The sequence below is a fragment of the Myotis nattereri genome, assembly GCF_964212035.1.
Source record: "Myotis nattereri genome assembly, chromosome: 15".
In the NCBI taxonomy this organism is placed as follows: Eukaryota; Metazoa; Chordata; class Mammalia; order Chiroptera; family Vespertilionidae; genus Myotis; species Myotis nattereri.
Genome location: NC_138090.1, coordinates 17,633,647 through 17,656,260, shown reverse-complemented (window position 1 = coordinate 17,656,260; position 22,614 = coordinate 17,633,647). Strand labels below are relative to the sequence as shown.

The following is a 22,614-nucleotide window of genomic DNA, read 5'->3' as shown; positions in this document are numbered from 1 at the left end:
TAACTCCTTTTGCTTTGACCAATCATGATTGAGTGGGGCTTTCGGGGGACAGACACGTTCCACATCCTACGACACTTACCAAGTGGGAATCTGCCCTCCATTCTGTTGTTGAACCCCTTCATGAAATTCTACATTTTGCTTATTTTTTTTTTTCAATTCCAGAATTCCCATTTGGTTCTTCTTTATGGCTGCTCTTTCTTTGCCGAGACGTCCAGTGTTTTCAATCGCTCCAAGTGTGAGTACTTGCTCACAGAAGCACGTCTGTGTTGGCTGCTTCAGTGTCTTTGTCAGACAATCCTAACAGCTCTGTCCTCTCGGTGTTGCCATATGTTGCTTGACTATTTTCATTGAGTTTGAGATCTTCCTGGCTCTTGGTATGACAAGCGAGTTTCAGGAGAAACCTGGACATTTTGGGTGTTATATTACGAGACTCTGGATCTTACTTAAACCTCTTTGACCTGGCTTTCTCCGAGACCTCTCTGGCAGGGGGGAGAGAAGCACTGCCTCATCACTTCCAGGTGGGGGTGGTGGTCCAATCCCCCACTCAGACTGCTCATTTCTGCCAGGTAAGGGTGGGGGCTCCAGCTCCCCACTAGTCCTCAACAGCTACCTCCCTGGCAAGGCGGGGGAGGAGAGCTTCCTTACTGTCCTGTTGTTGCCTGGGTGGGGAGGTCCACTGGGGGTGGGGGAGAAACGCCTGTTACCACTGGGTCAGGTGAAACTCAAGGCTCCCATGTGGTGTCTCCACTAACAATGGGGGAGAGGGGAGGGTCTAGAAACTCCTGGCTACCCCCTGGGTGTTCTTGGGACATCATTCTGGCCGGGGGTTGAGGCACCTCCTCATAACCTGGATAAGGGTGAGAGTCTTCCCACGGTCCTTTGCTAGCAGTGGTGGGGTAGGATCCTAGGTTTTGTCATGTTCAACTGTCATAGGATAGGTCTTATTTGAAGGTTTCTGGTTTACCAGGTTGCTCTTGTCCTGGTTGTTTGGCCAGTGGGAATAGGCTTTTGTTGGGGCCTTCTTTGGATCTGTGCCTGGTGATGTTTTTGTGTTGCCAGCTCCTTCAGCATCCCGATGAGATATATGAGGCAAAAGGAAAACTCAGGAAACTCACCACCGTGATATTCATCGGGTCCCAAGGACCCTCACTGATCTGATCTGTTTTGTCTCCACCTGTTTTATACGTAATGTCTAGGGGTTTAGTTGTACTTGGTTTGGGGAGAGTAGGGAAAAGTATATCTAACTCCATCTTACTAGAAGCAGGTGTCTTTGAATCTCCTTTTATTTAAGCCAGTCTTAATGGGCTCCTGTTTCTTATGAGCAAAAGATTGTTAAATAAAAAATATATAAAGAGTTGAAATGTCATCGGAAGGCGGTGAGGAGCCAATGAAGGTTTTAAAACAAAAGAGGGTATCCAAATTAAAGTCCATTACACCTGCTCTTAAAATGAAAGTGGCCTTTCAGTATAACTATTTAACGTGCCTGCTATCCTGGGGAGGGGAGTGTTTGTGCAAGGACTAGTTGGAAGGTGGTCTTACAGGGTTTCTTTGGACAAGGGAAAGGGTCCTTACCTGGCTAGTGATGTTTATTTCTTTCTGAGTAGTTTCTGAGAACTTGGCTGCTCTGGAAGCGGTAGCCTTGTAGAAGTTCTCGCTTTCCCGGGATCTTAAAGTTCTCGTGTGGCTGACTCTAATTAAAGAAGCAAGAGTATATACACCCTTAGATTGGGGTGGTGACGTTAAATGCCACCTGTCTGTCTGCTTGCAAGGTCCCTTCTCCTAGGAATGGGGGAAGGGACCCCCCCTTTTTAAAAAATATTTTATTGATTTTTTATAGAGAGGAAGGGAGAGGGATAGAGAGTTAGAAACATCGATGAGAGAGAAACATCGATCAGCTGCCTCCTGCACATCCCCTACTGGGGATGTGCCCGCAACCCAGGCACATGCCCTTGACCGGAATCGAACCTGGGACCTTTCAGTCCGCAGGCCGACACTCTATCCACTGAGCCAAACCGGTTAGGGCAAGACCCCCCTTTAAAAAAAAATATTTTTTATTGATTTTCTACAGAGAGGAAGGGAGAGGGACAGAGAGCTAGAAACATCGATGAGAGAGAAACATTGATCAGCTGCCCCCTGCACACCCTCCGCTGGGGATGTGCCCCCAACCAAGGCACATGCCCTTGACTGGAATCGAACCCAGGACCCCTCAGTCCGCAGGCCGACGCTCCATCCACTGAGCCAAACTGATCAGGGCTCCCCCCCCTTTTTTTTTTTTGCCTAAGAGGACATTGGGGTAGGAGAGTCAGCATTCACCATTAGCCAAAGTCATTTAACAACTGTGAGAAAATTATGCAGTAATTGTACTTATTACATATGACTCATAAGGACATTGAAAATTATTCTGCAAGAGAATAATAGTTTTTAAATGTTTACTTGAGTTCTTTGGAAAGCAGTGTGTAGAAATTACTTATAGACACCAAATCTTTTACCTGATCTCATTTAAAAAAAATGAAATGGTCAATAGATTAAATTCTGGCCCTTTCTTCACATTTATAGTCATGATGCTCTTTTTTTTTGTTATTGTTTTAATCCTCACTTGAGGATATTTTCCCCTCCCAATTGTTCTCTATCGAGAGTGGGAGGGAGGGGAGAGGGAGGAGAGGGAGAAAGAAAGAAACATTGGCATGAGAGAGACACATTGATTGGTTGCCTCCTGCACATGCCCCTACTGAGGTTTGGGGAACCTGCAATTCAGGAATGTGACTAGGAATAGACCCTTCGACCCCTCGGTCCGCAGGCCCATGCTTTAACCACTGAGTAAAATTGGCCAGGGCAGTCACGGTATTTTTAAAAATATATATATATTTTATTGATTTTATTTTTACAGAGAGGAAGGGAGAGGGATAGAGAAACATCGATCAGCTGCCTCTTGCACGCCCCCTACTGGGGATGTGCCCGCAACCGAGGAACATGCCCTTGACCGGAATCGAACCTGGGACCCTTCAGTCCGCAGGCCGATGCTCTATCCACTGAGCCAAACCGATCAGGGCTGTCACGGTATTTTTAACTACGAGGTAGCTTAAAGAATAGTACAAACACAAGTTTGGGTAAGTGTTCACTTCACTTGAAGCTAGTTTACCCAACAATTAATTTTCCTGAGGCTAGTTCCCCTTAAATATCCAAATGTATTTGAGGTGCAATTTTAACCTTTTGAGAGATTTATATATTTGAGCATTCACTTGCTTAATGACCAACTGAAGTTCTATCCTCTTTTGAGTATTTTGCATGAATTTGTGCATGCTAAAGTGAAAAATAAATAAAAAACAATTTAAAGCAACACACAGTTGTATTATAATATCTATAAACATTATTAAATTATTATAAAATAAGTAAAATATTAGGTTGAAATTAAATGAGGAAGATAGAGACTTTCGACAGTTTAACAAAAAAATCTCTTAATACTTTGCCAAAATGAAAGAGGATATCCACAAAAGTGTAAAACAACTACAAACAATGTAAAGTTGTATGTATATCTGATTTAAACCAATTTATTAGAAAGTCAACTGTAAGTTAATGAATAAAACAATTTTAATTAATTAGAAAGTATGTGAAATCTGGAGTCAGAGATGTAGGTTCACAACTGAGATCTACTGGTGTGACTTCTTGGATAATCTTGGATGAGTCATTTTTTATTTTTAGAGTGAGGAAGGAAGAGAGAGAGAGGAACAGTGATCAGTTGCCTCTTGCACACCCCCTGACTGGGGATCCAACCCACAACCTGAGTATGTACCCTGATCGGGAATTGAACCAGCCACCTATTGGTGTATGGGATGACACTCCACCCAACTGAGCCACCCGGCCAGGGCGCATGAGCCATTTCTTAATGACCTCACTCACAACAGGGAATAAGGTGAATTTAGATAAAATATATGAAAGCTCGTTGTAAAATATAAAGCACTAATTAACTAGGGAATGGCATGAGTCAAGCAAATGGCTGTCTTACGCTTTCTTTTGGGGAATGGAGCTGTCCCCTGTCATCCTGTAGAGGTTATACTTGAAGTCAGTAACACCTTGATTTTCTATGGTGAAGGTGGTGCTTTTACGAGTGCCACAGATCAGAGCCCCAAAGTTGATGATGGAGGAGGGGCTGATGTTGTACTTGGAGAACACTGCATTCACAGAAAGCCTAATTGGGATGCTGGCAATGATTTCAGTTCCGTCCGTCATATTGGGCTCAATGATCTAGAAAGGAAAGGAGGATTGGGAAGACATCAGCTCCCGGCATAGCTCCAGAATTCCACTGACTGTCTAATTCATTGCCTATTTTCCTCGTTGGCATGAAGGCATGTTCCTTTCATTCTCTTTATATTATTGCATCAACAATATTAGAAAATACTTAACATAAAACTAACTACAAACTAGCCATGGCATGGATCAACACAGACCAGCAATTTTCAACCTTCTCATAGACACTAATTACTAAAATTCTGCGGCACACCAAAAAATATATTTTTTGCCAATCTGACAAAAAAAAATAGGTATAATTTTGATTCGTTCACACTAGATGGCTATTGTTGTGTTGGCTGTTGTCATTTTTTGACAGTCTAAAGGAAAAGAGGTCAGTGCCCCTGACTAAACAGTCAGGTGTTGCATGTTTTAAAAATTCTTGGGGCACACCTGTTGAAAATGGCTGACACAGACCAACTTTGCCTCCTGTTTTCCCTTCCCCACTCCTCCTCTGCACTTGATGACTAACCTCGGCTTCCTTGTCTTAGGCGCTCCCCAAAGAGCAGGGTCCACATTGCCTTTCTGGCGCTCTCAATTCTGATGACTTTGCCTACCTCCCACCTGACCTACCCGGACCTACTAGTTGGGGACCAAACGCTGGTGCATCCTCTCTGGTTGCCACCCAGGCCGGCCCTCCCTTTCCCCCCTTGGAGCATGGGTAGACCCTGTGCTCTTCTTTTTCACACGCGTCCCACAAGCCTGCCACTGAGCTCTCTCACCTGACAGCGCAGGATTGGCTGTTGCTCTATCTTCACTTCCTTTTTGGCGCGGAAGAACACCTGGACATTTGTGGGCTTATCTGTTGTGGTCATTGAGCCCTTCCTGGGTTGGACTGAGATCATAGAATTTATATTGGTTGATGTAATGCCTACGGAGTCCACAGAAAAGCTGGAAGATAAGAATAAAGGTCAGTATAGATCATAATCCAGGGAACCCAAGATACTAGAGAGCAGACTCTAGACCAGTGGTTCTCAACCCTCCTAATGCCGCGACCCTTTAATACAGTTCCTCATGTTGTGGTGACCCCCGACCATAAAATTATTTTTGTTGCTACTTCATAACTGTCATTTTGCTACTGTTATGGATAGTAATGTAAATATCCGATATGCAGGATGTATTTTCATTGTTATAAATTGAACATAATTAAAGTATAGTGATTAATCACACAAAAAATATGTAATTATATATGTGTTTTCTGATGGTCTTAGGCGACCCCTGTGAAAGCGTCGTTTGACCCCCCCCCAAAGGGATCTCGACCCACAGGTTGGCGACCCACAGGTTGAGAATCACTGCACTAGACTGTTAAGTGCCTGCCATGCCTCTGGCCCTGGTTAACTACTTGGCCTAGCAGTGTCCACTGTGCATTGCACTCTGTGACCACCCATCCTTAGCCAGGATTGACCAGGCCAGTGAGTGATGCTTGAGGCAAAGACAGCCATCTCCAGCCTGTGGTAAAGTGGTGCCCTAGCAGGAAATCTGTCCAACAGGGACACTTGATGCTGGATAAGGACCAACTATATTAATTCATCTCCTTCCCTCCCTCTCTCCCTCCCTCCCTCCCCTTTCTGAGACTGGGTGCAGCACACACAGAAGGAACAGTGACGCAGAAGACAGGGGATCCAAGAAAGAAGAGAAAGTGGGGGGCAGGAGCCCTGTAAGAGAGGCCTTCCGAAAGGGGGGCTGTGGTCCCATGGAGGTGAGGTGAGATACCACAGAGATGAGCTGACTCATGAAAATGACAAGGGACTGGAGAAGGAGCAGGAACTTCAGCTGAGATGGGACACCTGGAGTTGCATGTCATCCTCATGCCCCAGGGGACCTGGTCACGCCATTGCTGCCTGCAGGTGCCTGCACTCCCTCACCTCCCTGCACAATCCCCTCATCACCTGTTGGAACCAGAGGGTGACTCTTCCATGCAACCTGAAAGAGCGGAGCTAACACCCTGCCTTAACCTGAAGCAAAACTCGCCAACAGGCACAGTTGCATTCAGCATTAATGCCTGAGTGCCAGTGGCTTTCTTTAGGTCTGTTAAGCTTTCATTTGTATTTATTTATTCTAATACATGTTTCTAAATGGTAGTATTGAAGTGGCACCTCTCGAATTTTCAGCATTTTCTGAGCAAAAAAACCCCACTATCATGAATACACTGAATTTCTTCCAAATCTGTGAAGGGGAAGACCCCTTATCAGCTGTGAATTCTTCTGGGGGAAGGATGACTTTTCATAGAAATAGACTGGCCGTGGGTGCTGGCACTGCCACTGAGGTTCGTGTGACCCTGCCTGAGTGACCTCTTCCCTCCCCCCACCAAGCACCACCCTTTCCTCTCTCAGGAAACTCCCTTATTTAGTCTTTCATTTTTAAAAAATTGAATTTATTGAGGTGACATTGGTTAATAAGACCATACACGCTTCAAGTGTTTAGTTCAATAAAACATCATTTGCATATTGCATTGTGCGCTCACCACCCCAAAGTCAAATCTCTTTCTATTCCCATTTATCCCACCTTTTCCCACTTTCCCCTCCCCACATCCCCACATCCCCTTTCCCTCTGGCTATCACCATGTTACTATATATATATTGATTTCAGAGAGGAAAGGAGAGGGAGAGAGAGAGAGAGAAACATCAATGATGAGAAAGAATCATTGATTGGCTGCCTCCTGCATGCCCCCTGCTGGGGATCGAGCCAGCAACCTGGGCATGTGCCCTGACCAGGAATAGAACTGGGACCTCCTGGTTTATAGGTTGACACTCAACCACTGAGCCACACTGGCTGGGCTATGACCATATTTTTAATCTCAAGAGATGAGCACAAGCTGAACCTCTAGTCCACTAGGCTGCCATTAGGAATGTATACAAACAGCACTTCTTAAAATTAGAAAAGAAAATTGGAACATCTACCCACCTGAAATCTTATGTAGAATGCCAATTTATGAAACAGAGGAGCTGAAGACAGGGCAGGGCAACTTGAGGCCACGTTCCCCATCTCCATCTCTCCCTCTACCCCAGGACCTCCTCCTCCCAGTGTCTCCTATTCTCCTATTCACCTCAGGCCCGGGGTGCTAGGTGCCTTCAGAGGGCCCTTACGGGTCTCCACAAAGCCGCAGAGTTGAGAGCAGTGTGAGAATCTCTGCTCTCTTAGCAGTTGGAATTCCCTTCATTGAAACCAGGAGTGGCTAAAAGCAGAGATGGTTCTTATGATTGCCCCAAACATTTTTTAAAAAAATCTCCTAGACACATTTTTCTCCCCAGGAGTGGACACAGATGACCACATGCCGGATGGTTTTCAGGTTACCTGAACATGATCTCATATTTCCCACGGTTCTTCAGTTGCAGGGGCTGCTTCACCTCCTCCAGGACTCTCACAGTCCCAAAATCGAGGCCTCCTTCAGCTCCTGCAGAGGGCAGGGCCGGGATGGGGAGGATAAGTGGGCGTGGGAACAAGAGGCAGGGGGACTTCCTATTGCATGTCACGTGGAAAAGCCATGGTGGTAATTTCAGAGAATTTGCTTTCTGAAAACACCATGGCTAGAAAAGCTTTTGTAATTGCATCTTAGCAAACAACAGACACTGCTCTTGTACCCAATTCAATGGGGCAGCTCCCTCTGGCTTCTTAGGTTCACTGTCCTTTTAAGTCTCCCAGTAGCTAAAACTGGGAGTGCAATTTTTTTGCACTAAGCATATGGTGTACAGAGTTGGGATAGCCTATATAATAAAAGCCTAATATGCAAATTGTCCCCTCAAACAGGAGTTCCACTGGGAGTTCCACCGGGGGACGGGGCTGGCCTGCCAACAGCCCTCAGCCCCTCCCCATGGCTGACCCTGCCCTGGCCACCTGTGGTGGCAGCAGTGGTGGCAGTAGGCAGTTGGGGGAAAGGAGGTCCTGGCCGGCAGCCAGCAGCGGGCAGCCGCTAGGGGCCCTACCCATGCACGAATTTTGTGCACTGCGCCTCTAGTTATATATAAATTTGTATTGCTTTACTTAGCATTACATCATAACAAGTTCCACACATAATTAACAACTCCTCATCAATGTGATCTTTTGTTGTTATTGTTAATCCTCACCCCAGGATATTTTCCCATTGATTTTTAGAGAGAGTGGGAAGAAGACAGAGAGAGAGAAACATTGGTGTGAGAGAGATTCATTGAATGGTTGCCTCCCACATGTGCCCTGACCAACTGGGGCCAGGGAACAGAGCCTGAAACCAAGGTACATGCCCTTGAACATAAATTGAACCTGTGACCCTTCAGTCTGTGGGCTGACACTCTATCCACTGAGCCAAACTGGCCAGGGCATCCTCAATGTGATCTTAATGGGTGTACGACATATCGTGATATGGCTGTTCCATAATTTACAGTATTATTCCTACAATAACAGTATTCCATTACTGATAGAAATTTAGGTTATTTCCACTCTTCCATTGTTATAAATAATGCTGTGGTAACTATCTTTGTACATGAGACTGATGACATCTAGGCAAACATGTAGTTCTAACATTCTATGAATCTTTTTGAGATCTATCAGAGAAAGGAGGGAGGTGGAAAAGGGCATGGTCAAAGGCTCTATCTAAGCTGGGTGATGGGCCCATGTGGTGGGCAGAATCATGCCACTCCTGCCCCAAGAGAACCTGGGAATATGCTAGTTTACTTAGCAACGGGGAATTAAGGTATCAGATGGGATTCAGATTGCTGATCATCGGCCTTTAACATAAGGAGATGATCCTGGATTCTCCGAAGAACCCAATATAATCATAAGCATCCTTAAAAGTGAAAGAGGGAGACAAACATGGGAGAACCAGAGACCTGGCAAATGAGAAAGGCTTGACCCAACATTCCTGCCTTTGAAGATGGAGGAAGGGGACCATGAGACAAGAAATGGGGGTGGCTTCTAGAAGCTGGAAAAGGCCAAGAGATGGAGTCTTGCCCAGAGTTTCCAGAAAGGAATGCAGCCCTGCCAACACCTTAATTTTAGTACAGTGACATTCATTTTGAATTTTGTGATCCATAGGGCTGAAAGATAAGACATTTCTATTGTTTGAAGCCACCGAGTTTGTGGGAACTTGTTACAGCAGTGATAGAAAACTAATACAGGCAGGAAGATGGTACTCACTCTCAGATGACTGCTCAGAAAAGAGCTCTGCAAATGTTGTGTCTACATGACCTCTTCCCCTGCCGTCGTTTCCAGTTGGACAAACTGAGATTCTTGTAATGTTGCTAACATCACTCTGGGGCGTGCGTTACTATTTACTGAAATCCTGCCCCTCCTCCAATAACCGCCTATACTGCACCAAAACATTCCCATCTCAGGATACGTCACCCTCCACCCAGTATAGTTCTTGTCACCCTGCACTACACTGCACCAGAAGATGTGACTGCTAAACACCTTTGGGGAAGGTGATGTCCAAGGCCATGTCGTAGGACTCTGCAATGATCATGATGTTTTCAATCTGAACAACTCCAACAAGATTGTCTGGGTCTAAAACCTGTTGGGATGAGAGAGAGAGTCTTCAGTAAAAGCAAGACCCAGGAGGTGCTTAGAGCCTGAATTACGTAACACGCAGTGGGAATCATGAAAGAAATGTGATAGGAATATTTTATTTATTTACTTATTTTTTAAAATATATTTTATTGATTTTTTTTACAGAAAGGAAGGGAGAAGGATAGAGAGTTAGAAACACTGATGAGAGAGAAACATCAATCAGCTGCCTCCTGCACACCTCCCACTGGGGATGTGCCCGCAACCAAGGTATATGCCCTTGACTGGAGTTGAACCTGAGACCCTTCAGTCCACAGGCCAATGCTCTATCCATTGAGTAAAACCAGTTAGGGCAGGAATATTTATTTTTAGAAAATTCTATCCTATGGGTATGTCCTATAGAATAGAATTTTGTTTTTATTTTTTTGTTAATCCTCACCTGAGGGTATTTTCCCATTGATTTTTAGAGAGAGTAGAAGGGAAGGGGAGAGACACAGAGAGAGAAACAGTGATGTGAGAGAGACACATCAGTTAGCTGCTTCCTGCACAGCCCTGACCAGGGCCAGGGATTGAACCTGCAACTGAGGTACGTGCCCTTGACTGGAATCGAACCTGAGACCCATCAAGTCAGTGGGCTGACGCTCTATCCACTGAGCAAAACCAGCTAGGGTTACGATTATTTTTGAAATATATTTGAATTTGGTCTTCACTGAACATTTGGTAGGATAAGTGTTCTTCATAGCACCCTTTGGGGGAATGCTGGTGTAGACCATTAATATAAGAATGGAAAAATGAGACTGCATTTTCTATCTTGTCCAATTACTGGCTTTAACTTATTTGCATGATTGTTGCAATATTGTTGAAGCCTGGGCTGTGAGTATACATTGCAGAAAAGTGTTCTTTAGAACTCTGAAATAAAATAAACCCGAAGAGCACTCTTCCGATAATGGAAATGGAAAGCTTGTATATTCTTAATCATCCTTGCTCTACCTATTTGGTAAATCTGAATTGTTCTGTTCTTTGTTTCTGGCTTAATATGTAGAAAAAGTCCTAGATTTTTCACAAAAAGTGTTTAATGTTTTTCTTTTGCAAGTTTGAAATGCCTTATTTGCATGAACATTACTACTATTAAAGTCAGAAATGTCAAAAACAAGAAAACAAAAGCAAGGCCCCCAGCCTCCAGTTGCTCACTGTCCCCCTCTGTTGTCACCCCTGGGGGTAATTCCTCCCTTACTGTCCCAAGAAACATCTGAACTGGTGTCAGCTGGACCCAACCATTGACTCCTGAGACTAGTGAGGGGGTGGGAATGGTCCGTTTTTCAAGGTGAAGGGCACTGGGCTGTGGGTACCGCTCTCCTGCATCTGCCTAGAGATCGCCTGCTTCTCTGCCGAAGCCGCAAGTTGGCAAGTTGTCACCACTCCCCATCACTGGTGCTTTGGGTGCCAAGAGGGAAGTTTGTGAATATCGCCAAATTCGAGTTTTAACTTGGAGTTTCCATCTTTCCTTTCGCCAAGCACTCACTCACTCTGCACGGATTGAGTGCCCTGTTCTTAGCACTGGGAAATCCGCCATGAAGGAGGCTGCCTTCAGGGAGCTTACAGTGTGTGCAGAGCAGAAACTGTGGGTTGGGGCTGTCAAATGGGATTAGATAAGAGTGTGTAACAGGGAGACCTGGCTTAGTGTGTGTTGGCAGTGTGTATGTGTTGGCAGTGTGTTGTGGGCAGTGTGTGTGGAAGGTTGTGTGTATTTGTGTTGGCAGTGTGTGTGTATGTGTTGGTCGTGTGTGTGTGTGTCAGAGATCCCAGTGTGTACACAGTTTGACGGCCAAGTCTGAAGATGGGTGAAGCCTCACCTCCAACCGAAACGCCTTCTTGATGTTGACGGGTTTGGAGGGTTGGAAGTGCACTTGCAGGCTATACTCAGCCTTGGGGGGGATGGTGCCCTGCAGCATGGACACAGAGAAGTCCTCGCCCAGGTGCTCCAGGCTGGTGATCCGCCAGGCCACGGGCAGGGCCGTGACGTTGTGGAAAAGAACTACTTTGGATTCTTTTCTGCAGAGACCAGAAGACATTTTGTCAGTTTCAAGTGATTTTGATTTATTGTGGCAGGTCAGAGGAAGTACTTCTGGTTATTTCAATTATAGCTTAGTTCACTAATCAGTATTTATCAAGGAATGGGGCCTGACAGTATCCATCAAAGAATGCAGCATCCATATCATAATATCATGCCATCGTTCTGTCCCAGCAGCTCCAGAAAGAAACATTCTCTATTTAGAATCATAGATTCCAGTGAACAAATATGTACGTTCTAGTTTTGATCTAATGTTCTCTGTTTGTGCTATAATCTCTAGGCTAAATATTCTTAAACTTTTAGGGTAATGGGCTGCTTTGAGAATCGGGAAAAAGCTAGTCTTTCTTCTGAGAAAAATGCAAATGTGCTCACACTTTGGCGGTTGATCTTGTGGGAGTGGGGGGTGTCTTGATGCTGCTGAAGTCCAGCAAATAGGGCTACTAACCATCCTGATTTGCACAGGACCAGAAGTTTCCCATCACGTGGGACTCTAAGTGCTAAAGCCAGGAAAGCCCTGAGCAAATCCAGATGAGTTGGCCACCCTAGAACTAAATACTCCTTCAATTCCATCCCAGTCCTGGTGGCATTGAGAACGCTGACCTGTGCAGCAGAAGCCGGTCAAAATGCAATTGCCTGGGTTCCACATCCAGTTCTGGGCGGACCCCCTCGCAGCTTAATTTGAAGATGGCTGGTTCCGGGTTCTCCTTGATGCAGCAGACTATGCTGTCTTCAAAGATACCAACTGCAGTGGGGTAGGCCCACACGGTCAGTATCTAGTGGAAGAGGCGAAACAAAGGGCATTTACACCGAGGATACTAAGGCCTCAAATTTCCCAAGAAAGTCTTACCCTGGTGGACTGGTCTCCATGGGGCTGTACCTGCTTCTCATTGGGTTTGAGAATCATGTTCATGGGTTCCAGGAAGTAGGTATTTGCTTTGACATCATTCTGGAAACAGAAGAACACCTCCGTGACCATTGGAGAATTGTTCAGGATTGTCAGTGTCTCCATGTTGCCTGGGAACAAAGACGACTTATACCTGGAAATGAACAAAAATGAGGGATAAATTAGGAATGTGGATGTGAGGATTGACTGAGATCTCAGGTGGAAAAGGCAGTTGTGGGGGGGTCAAGACAATTCCAAAGGACAGAGTGGTTACACGGAGGCAGCCTGATCCCTGACCTCATGTCTTGGTCTCCTCATCTCTAAGATGGGATGATTCCAATACTTTTAGGATTTCTGGGAATATTCAATGAATGAGTGCAGCCAATGCTCTTAGCACAGCTGCAGATACCAAATGCTCAAAAAATGGTGGTTACTGTTGTAAAGAATTCTAAGGAATATACAGCTCTATCCTTTCTAGGGCTTATCTTCCCAGAGCTGATCACCTGAGTAATTCATTTCACATCTGTCTTAGAGATGACCTCATTCACTGCCTTCGGCACCCACACAGGATGTTACTGTCTCATCATGGACTCATTTGGCGATGTTTGCTGTTACAGGGCTGTTTGTTTCCTGGGACGTTAGGAAGAGAGCCATAGAGTCAAGCAGCCTGAGCACTGGAAGCTGCTCAATTATTGGCACTCAGAAAAGGAACTGCACAAGAAATGCCAGCAAAGACACACATTGTCAGAGAGCATAGGATAGGTCAGGAAGGCAAGGTACCATAGTACCCACTGGTGCCCAGAAACAGCCCGCAAAGCTTTGTGGACAGGCTACGATGGAGGAAGGAGGGAGAGTGCTCGGCAGAGACCAAATCAGAGTCAGGGAGACACAGCACTCTCCGTGGGACTGCCGGAGGGGCGGTGGCCTTCACAGCCACCCTCCAGGGCTGTGCGGTAAGTTTCACATGCACAATCCAGGGCAGTCTTCAGAGACTGTGAGGTGGGTGCTACTGTTTTCCCACTTTGCAAACGAGCACGCTGAGGCTCAGTAAGGTTTAAAAAAATAAATGAATTATACCTGGTTGCACTAGTCCTTGTTTCTGGGCCACTGTAATTGTCCTCCTCCTGGACCAGTGCTGTTTGGCCCCAAATCCTGTGTTCCAATTCCAGTGCTGTCCCGAATGGCCATGTTTTCCCTGATTCCCACCACCAGGCTTCTCTGTATCTTATGCCCGTCAACCTGATCCACCTTCCTCTCTCCCAAACCCTTCTCCTGGGCCTTGAAGATCCTCTCTATCATCAGCAAACCTTCTGCACCTTCACTTTCTAGCCCAGCACCTCAGGAAACAAACTGGAGGTATTAAGGGAATGGGGAACTAAGATGGCTCTTTAGCTCCAGCAGTAAACATAGAAATAAACCCTCTATACTGATCACAATGCATGCTAGACTGAATGATGACATGTTGAGACCTTGGTTTCAGTTTGGGTCTTACCTCCCTGCCTAGAGAATAAGAAATGTGTGTGTAACTGAAAAAAACTAGTGCCACCAAAAATGTATAATCATCAACCTCACCAGGGCCTCCAATTTTGCTGGGAATCTTAATCTATTTCTCTAATATGCTCTCTCTCTCTCTCACTTTCCACAAAAACTTTTTCACACCTTCTCCATTTTCTCAACATTTTTAACTTCCCTCCGCTTCCCTCACTGGAGAAGTCCTCCCATCATTTCCCATGGAGACCACCGACAGTTGCGTGGGCACCTTCTCATGGTTCCAACCAAATCTGTAAGCCTACCTGCACCTGAAGCTATCTCACCTTCGTCCCTCCTTGTAACAGACGAAGGTGCCTCTTCCTGGCAAAGCCAGTACCTACACATCCCATTGTGCTGTCTCGGGGAGCTGATGGCCCGTACTTTCTCCTGCAACTCCAACCTCTCCCTCCCTACTTCCCCTTGCCATCCAAACATTGTAAGAACAACCGTGTGTGGACTGCCTTCCCTGGACTCCATGTCTCCCTCCCATTCTCAATTCCCTTCACAGCCGAGCTGTCCCCAAGAGCTATCTTCACACCTCGCCTCCATTTTCTCACCTTCTACTGACTCCTCAAGTCACTGCACTTGGGCTACATCTTCAGAAGTTCCCCCCCCCCCAAAGGGCTCTTGCTAAGGTCCCTGGGGACCTCCATGTTGTTGAATCCTGTGGACACTGATGTCCTCATCTCTTTACCTTCTCTGCAACCTTCAACTGTGGTCCATAATACCCTCTTCTTGTGGCTCCATGACCCCACTCTTTTCTGGTTTCCGACAATAGCTCTGGCCCTCTTTCTCATCTCCTGTGCTGGCTTCAACTCTGGAGTGTGGTGGAGTTCTTCAGGGCTCCGTCTGAGGCCCTTCTCTCCTTACTATATCCTCTCTTCACAAGCAATCTCATCCACACCCGTAGCTTTTGTTATCTTGAGGACAGGCAACAAAACTCTGAGAACCAAAACCGTACAGCCTATTCCCTGCTTTATGTGGCTACAAGGTATATCTTCCAAGCACCTCAAACTTAACCTATCCCAAAGTGAACTCTTGATCCTATCCCTCCCCCGTCACCAAAACCTGGTCCTCTTCCAGGCTCTCCCATCTTGGAAAATGGCACCCCCCATTCATCTTAGCAGAAGCTTGGGGAACAAGAACTCGGTTCTCCCAATTTGTGGTTTAGGGAGTGAGGCAGCATTAATAAAAGCTGTGTCTACAGAGAAACTCTGCTTGTGACACTCGTGAGCCCAACCCAGGGGTCTAAAATCTGCCTCGAGATAATGGCACACTTACTTATCTCTTGATTTTCCACAAAGCAGTGGCCCAAAGTAAAACGTGTCCGTGCTTATAATATACTTCTTAAAGACGATCTCATCTGCTTTCACGTCCATCTTCCGCTGAGGGAATACCACTCTGGACACAGGGGAGGAAGAGAAGAGGAGAGGCTGCCTGAGAGGAAGTTCAATGCCACCCCCTGATGTTTACAGGAACCCAACACTCCCTCTGCAGCAGAGGGTCCAGGTGTCTGGAGACAGATGAGTCTTAATTTTGAAGACTTTTGTTGAGCCGTTATTCTTCCTCCTTCCCTTCCCCTGGCCGGAGTGAAAACAGTGCAGTTTGAACTTGAGAAAAAAGATTCCCACTACTGTCTTCCATGATGAGGGGCTGATGACAGAACTGAGTGGGATGACCTGTTCTGGTGGGCCAGCGAGAAAAATTCCCAAGAATCCCATGGAGCACTAGTTCTTGTAGATATTAACTAGTTCCTGAGTTCCTCGTCCAAGGTGGCTCCTTAATCAAAACTGCAAAAGGCCCTCTTGGTGGACAAGCTATCAAAGGCCTCTTCCTTGGAGGCGGGGAGATGTGCTTGCCCCACTAGCCTGCTCGGCCAGGTGCCTTTTTGGGGTTCACAGGGGGCTCATAAAAAAGCGCACCCATGGAGATTCACACCTATTTCAGCATAAAATGTCTTACACTAAATATAAAATCTGTTTGTTTGCTTATTGGTTGAATAAGGAAAGTAACTGGTCAAATATTAGCTTCATCTCAGTCTCATGGCATCATGTCATTCCTGTGGCTTAGTCCGTGTCCAAAGCACTAAAGCCCAGTACAAAAGGGTCTGGGAGTCTGTCCCAGTTCCATGTTGGTTTTAAAAGTCTTCTTGTTCAGCTCAGCTGGCATGGCTCAGTGGTTGAGCATTGACCTATGAACCAGGAGGTCATGGTTTGATTCCCAGTCAGAGCACATGCCTGGGTTGCGGCTCGATCCCCAGTAAGGGGTGTGCAGGAGGCAGCCGATCAATTATTTTCTCTCATCATTGATGTTTCTATCTCTCTTTCCCTCTCCCTTCCTCTCTGAAATTCACTAATATGTATATATATAAAAGGATAAGCGACTGGCAGACCAGCCGACTGGCTGACTAGCTGGTAGGTATGATGTGCCCTGACCACCAGGGGGCAGACACTCAACGCAGGAGCTGCTGAGTGACAGCAACTTTGCAGAGTGCCCTCTCACACTCTGGGACACCTAGGGGGATGTCAGACTGCTGGTTTCGGCCAATCCCCACAGGCCAGGCCAAGGGACCCTATTTGCCAGAGCAGGGGTGGGCAAACTTTTTGACTCGAGGGCCACAATGGGTTCTTAAACTGGACCGGAGGGCCGGGACAAAAGCATGGATGGAGTGTTTGTGTGAACTAATATAAATTCAAAGTAAACATCATTACATAAAAGGGTACGGTCTTTTTTTTTTTTTTTTTTTAGTTTTATTCATTTCAAACAGGCCGGATTCAGCCCGCGGGCCGTAGTTTGCCCACGGCTGTGCCAGAGGGATTCCGCTCACTCTGCAGATGCCCTCCAAGCCCTGGCACTGCCCCAGGTGCAGCTGGATGGGGAGGGACCGCAGGAGGTTGGCTTCAGGACATGTCCAGCCCGTCTTGCCCAATCCCGCCCCTCTAACCACCTTCTAATTAATTTCCTTTCAATGTGCATGAATTCATGCACCCGGCCTCTAATATATATATATGAGCCTCCTTGTTCAAAGTAGCATGGAGGAGAACTAAAATGTGTCTGTCTTTCTTTGAAAATAAAAGACACTTACTTTGGGTCTTGGCAAATGTATGGATAAGCGCAAACACCACGGCAATAAAGCTGGTACTGGCGGCAGGTTCCAAGGATCTCAAAGTTGAACGTCTGGTCATAGTTCCCGAGATCAGTAGCAGAGAACTGCATTCTCAACGACACCTCGCCATTGGCCGGCACAATCCACCGGAAATGATTTAACCTGCAAATGACCACATGGGCTTTTCAAGTGAGAATGCTCCCTTTGCTGCCCGGGAGGAGGCCTGTCCTGCTGGTGTTCTGCAGGACCCACAGGCAGAGCCACCCGGTTCCCATCCGGTGCCCCGACAGCCGCCCTCTCCACATGGGGCTTGGGCATTGCCCTCATCCGGCTGCGGTTACCTGGGGGCCCACCTGATGAATTTGTCCTGGGAGTGCTGCCCAGACAAGTTGTTCTGGTCCATGTCTGACAGGGGGGAAACGGTGCCAGAAATGGCCCCAGAAAGGCCCTTCCTGTTGAAGGCGATGCGGCGTTTGTCCTTCAGAGTATCCCGAATCTGGTCTGTTTTTTCTTTCGGTTTCTGCTTGTTCCCTTTAGACGAGGTGTTCGGCTCCTCCTGGGGTTAAATCAGAAACGAGCACAAGGTCTCACATGCTCATCTTACGTACGGACAGGAGACACAGATGCCCACAGCTGCCTGCAGGCGGGGGTGACGTGCCGCAGGCTGGAGATGCTGATGGCTGCCTGGAGCGGGGCAGGGCCCGGCCTCCCACACCGGGGGAGGAGAGAAGTAGAGGAGAGAAGGCCAGAACGGGGCCATTCCCTGAGGAGGCCAAGACCTAAAGAAAGCTGGACTCTGGCAGGGACTGGGTTCCTATACTGCATTGTGTGGTGTTTCTTTAGTATCTTTTTTTGTTTGTTAATCCTCACCTGAGGATATTTTCCCCCCATTGTTTTCCTGAGAGAGAGTGGGAGGGAGGGAGGGAGGGCGGGAGGGGGAGAGAGAGAGAGAGAGACATCAATGTGAGACACTCAGATTGGCTGCCTCCTACATGTGCCCCAATCAGGGGATGGGGAGTGAACCTGCAACAGAGGCACCTGCCCTTGACCAAGAATCAAACCCACGACTCTTCAGTGAGCCGGCCGGTGCTCCAACCACTGAGCGAAACTGGCCAAGGCTCTTTAGTATCTTTTGATGGAGACCGCCTGCCCCCTCCCAGTCACGTTGATTGATTGGAGATACCAGTTCTGTGTTCTTACAGGATATTCCGTAGTTTGAAAATTTTCTGACTGTTCTCAGAGCGACATCTAACTTATTCCTTTATTCCCTGTATTTCCTATAAACTGAAAATTAGGCTTCAAAGCTTGATTAGATTTATAGAGGATGCCGTGTACATCACACTCCGCCAGAGTGGGGGACAAATAATGCCAGGTTGGCCCACAGTGACAGATGCAAAGTTGTGCTCGTGTGGCTGGAGGGGTGCCTGCCAGATGTGGCCAGGAAAGACTTTTCCCTCCAAAGCAGACCAGTCACCTGCGGGATGACGCTCTGGCTCCGGTGCGTGTCTTGTTCCCCAACAAACTGCTGCTTTTTGTGCCCACTGGCGTGCCTTCATCACCCCCCGTCCGCTGCGGATAACAGAATAATACTTTTCTCATTCTACTCTTTCTATAATGTCAGCTGTCATTCTTCTAGAATGAAGAGCTTTCCTTTGTCCAGTTGGAGATACACTAGAGTTCCTCCTAAAATGGTTAAGCTAAAGAATCTCAACTCTTTCCTGGTAATGGCCAATTTTCAGAAAAGAGTCATAGTCACCTCTGAGGTGGCAAGTTTTCTTTATTTTTTCATCTGGGCTCTGCTCTCGTAAGCCCTGCCCACGGCTGCCGCTCAGCGAAGATGTTGACTTTCTGCCTGCTTATACATTGAAGACGGGCACATTCTCTGTCATCCACTGGAGCTGTAGGCAGGGCCTAAAGGTAATCTATTTGCTGCTGATTTTATTTAGTCTTTGCTGATGTGCATGGTTTGTAGGAGGTCATGTGAAGAGATCAAATTTTGGCCCAGCATACTCTTCTGGGAATAAAAAGGCCCTCCATAATTTTGAATGTACACATCCTCTGCACATCACTGGTCAACTCTATTTTCCCTTTGTGATTTGCTTTAGTCATAGTGTATATATTTTCTTCTACTTTTACATTACTTCTTTTTTCTTTTTTTTTTAAACGTATTTTATTGATTTTTCACAGAGAGGAAGGGAAAGAGATAGTTAGAAATATCGATGAGAGAGAAACATCGATCTGTGCCTGAAACCAAGGTACATGCCCCTAGCTAGCCGGAATCGAACCTGGGACCTTTCAGTCCGTAGGCCGACGCTCTATCCACTGAGCCAAACCGGTTAGGGCAACTTTTACATTATTTCATTTTGTTGCTTATATTTTTAATCCAGCTGGAATTAATTTTACTGCATTGTATCAGGCAAGGAGATAAAATAGCCAATTTTCCCATCACCGTTTCTTCACTAACCTGTCTCTTCTCTAGTGGTGTGTGTTCCCTTAACCTGTGTCTGTCGATTCTTGTATTCTTAGGCACTGTGTACACTACTTAGCTTCATGCATACATTACACTATCTTTTTTAAAAGACTAGTGCTGCTTCCTTTTCTCTTACAGATGAGCTTCTGAGTAATTGGACAAGTTCCCTAGACGGTGCCTGGGGAATGGACAGGTTGGAAGGGGGAGAGGCTGGCGCGGGGTCCTCGGCAGGATCCCCGGGGGGTGGAGGGGAAGCGCCTGAGCGCCATGACGCCCGGCCCCGTGCTCCACGGCTGGCCTGTGGAGGGAGACGGCCAAGGTCAGGACGCGCTGCTCCCTCTTTACCTTGGCGGAGCTCGTGGTGGTGGTCGTCGAAAGGTCTACTTCTGATTCCGCCTCTCTTTTCTCCTCCAGCAGGGCCAGCTCTTCGGAGAGTGGGATGAGAAACATAAAATGCTTCATGATTTCCGTGGGGGCCAACGGCAGCCGCTTCGGAGGGTAGGGGATTATGGAGAATAAGACTGGAGGCGGGATGGGCAGCCCAGAGGAGCCCAGGCCCAAGAAGTCTAGGATCTAAAGGAAAAACCGGTCGTTAATTTGCTGCGCGGAAGGCGGGCTACCTCTCCCCCCCTCCCCCAGAGAACAGGGCGGCTCAGACCTCCCGCCTTCCCCTCAATGTTCTCAGCAGGTGCTTTCTAGTGTTTTAATGTAGACAAAGTTTTGTCCCTGGACAGAAGGCTGTGATAACCACTGCCAAAGGTGGCTTTCGTTTATGCAAAATCTTTTGTTTTTAGGAACATAAGAGCTATCTCATAGTATAATTTCTGTTACCGTGGGAAGCTTGTGGGAAAAAGGTTTTTGAGTGGTTGAGCCTTTTGCTTCACCCCAAATCTGCCGGCCTCGCCAGCATGTAGCACCGAACCGACAATATTAAAAATCGACCCTGCAGGTGGCTTTTCAGGAGGTTAGATGGAATAACTTTGATCTGTGGAACTTTTTATGGATTGTCACCACATAGAAAAAGGCCCTTTTAGCCATTAATGTCTTACCGAGGGGGGGGGGGTGGGTATCAGAGATGAATGGATTTAAGGGGATATAGATGTTAATGTAGAAATAAGTTCTTTCATGACCATTAGCACAGTCCCTGCTACCTGATTGGTTACATCTCCATCCCGGAGGAGGGTCTGTACCTGATCCCCTTTGGGAAGCTTGTCATTCTCCAGGGCCTGCTTCCAGGTGGAGCCGTCAAGGTCGGGTGTCTGGATATTGATGAATGGCACACCCAGATCCCTCTTCCCTTCGTGGTCCTCCTCCCTGTCCACGTCTCCTCCGTCCGGCTGCTCCTCCAGCGCCCGGAGCCTCTCCAGCCGCTCCCGCTCGGCCCTCTCCCGCTCCAGGCGCTCCCTCTCCGCTCGCTCCTTCTCCGCGCGCTCCCTCTCCCGGTCCTTGCGGCCTTTGCGCCCACCGGACGGGACTTGGCGCTGGTCTTCGGGCTCGTGGGTCAGGTCCTCAGCCCCCATGTGAGGCACTTGGATGCCTAGCTTCCGGTCCCAGTACATGAGGAGGTTCTGGATATCCTTCAGAGTCAGCTCATAGATCTTAAACTTCTGGGCCAGAGGCTTGTCAGCTTCCTTCTGGAGGTCCCCATCGCTGTCCTCCTGATCCTGGACCAGGGAAAACCCAACGACGTTGTTATCTGCCATCTGGCTCTTTTTCTTCTTGCTCAGTTCGTCCCTCTCAGCCACTCCCTGGTCCTTCTCAGAAGCTTTTGGTTCTACCAAGTCCATCCTGCCTTCTAGTTTGGAAAAGGTAAGAGTCTAGAAGGCAAAACACAGAACACAGGCTGAAAACAGTTCTTTCAGGGAGAGCAGGTCACAGAATCACATGAAAAAAGAGCAAGAGGATGTTTTGTTTTGTAAGAAGTCCTCATGGGATTCCAGCCACTTAAGTACAATGGACTTGTGCCTAAGAATCACTGTGGGGACCTTTATCAAAATGTCCATTCTGTGGCCCTCCCTTGGTACAGGTCCCGCTGGGACCTGGCGTTGGGCACGGTGACTGATGTGCATTCTGGTTGAGAGCTGGTGTTCTGCAGGGTCAGCAGGAGAAGATGACCCGGAATGGCCCCTCTACACCTGCTTTCAGGTGCCTGTGAGAGGCACAGGGTGTTGTGGTCACTGGACTCTTGCTCACCCACTGGGACCAGCCTGCACCTTGCCTGGGAGTCTGGCTGTCACTTCACTCCCAGAACTCACAGCGCTGAATGAGCCCCCGTGCACCCCTCAGCCATGATGGCCACCTGGGCGCTGCTTGGGCTGCTCGGCCCCTTCCCCATCACAGTGGACACAGATGTGACCCCCAAGCTTGACAGGTTGATACACTGATGGTCCTTGTTCTGCAAGGACAAGCTGATGTTGAACTCCCTGGACTGTTACCAAGGGCGAGCTCCTGCGTGAGCACAGGGGCGTCGCTGACTTGGTAACTTACTGGAGGCAAATCTACTACCGGCCTCTTCAGCACCATCCAGGGGGCTGGAAGAGACGGTAGCAAGGGCTGTGGTCGGACATAACTGGGTGAGATCCTAGAATTTCGACTTCCCCTCTCTCAACCTCAAACGGGATTCCTGTCTTAGAACCTCGCAGGGTGGGGGCCAGGATGCCAAAAATGACAGGGTTGCACGAAGCATAAGCCCAGAGCTTAGCACACAATCATTGCTCAACAGATGTTGGTCCCTTTCCTCTTACCTTCTGCTCCAACATAGAACCCACCTAGTAGTATCGGGTCAGTTTTCTGGG

The 22,614-nt window shown here is 47.4% G+C and overlaps 1 protein-coding gene across 1 annotated transcript in view; it reads right to left on the bottom strand.

Annotated features, from left to right (window-relative positions):
* The window catches only part of HYDIN (HYDIN axonemal central pair apparatus protein), a 329,140-nt gene that overhangs the window by 49,306 nt on the left and 257,220 nt on the right, over positions 1–22,614 (bottom strand). The window contains exons 44-56 of the mRNA XM_081108072.1: positions 21,010–21,636; positions 20,165–20,392; positions 17,703–17,905; positions 17,329–17,511; positions 15,525–15,644; positions 12,708–12,867; positions 12,431–12,603; positions 11,613–11,811; positions 9,667–9,766; positions 7,579–7,678; positions 5,007–5,175; positions 4,004–4,242; positions 1,573–1,690 (exon numbers count right to left, since the gene is read on the bottom strand). Coding sequence (XP_080964198.1) covers positions 1,573–1,690; positions 4,004–4,242; positions 5,007–5,175; positions 7,579–7,678; positions 9,667–9,766; positions 11,613–11,811; positions 12,431–12,603; positions 12,708–12,867; positions 15,525–15,644; positions 17,329–17,511; positions 17,703–17,905; positions 20,165–20,392; positions 21,010–21,636 — 2,619 coding nt within the window. The remainder of the gene's footprint in view (positions 1–1,572; positions 1,691–4,003; positions 4,243–5,006; positions 5,176–7,578; positions 7,679–9,666; positions 9,767–11,612; positions 11,812–12,430; positions 12,604–12,707; positions 12,868–15,524; positions 15,645–17,328; positions 17,512–17,702; positions 17,906–20,164; positions 20,393–21,009; positions 21,637–22,614) is intronic.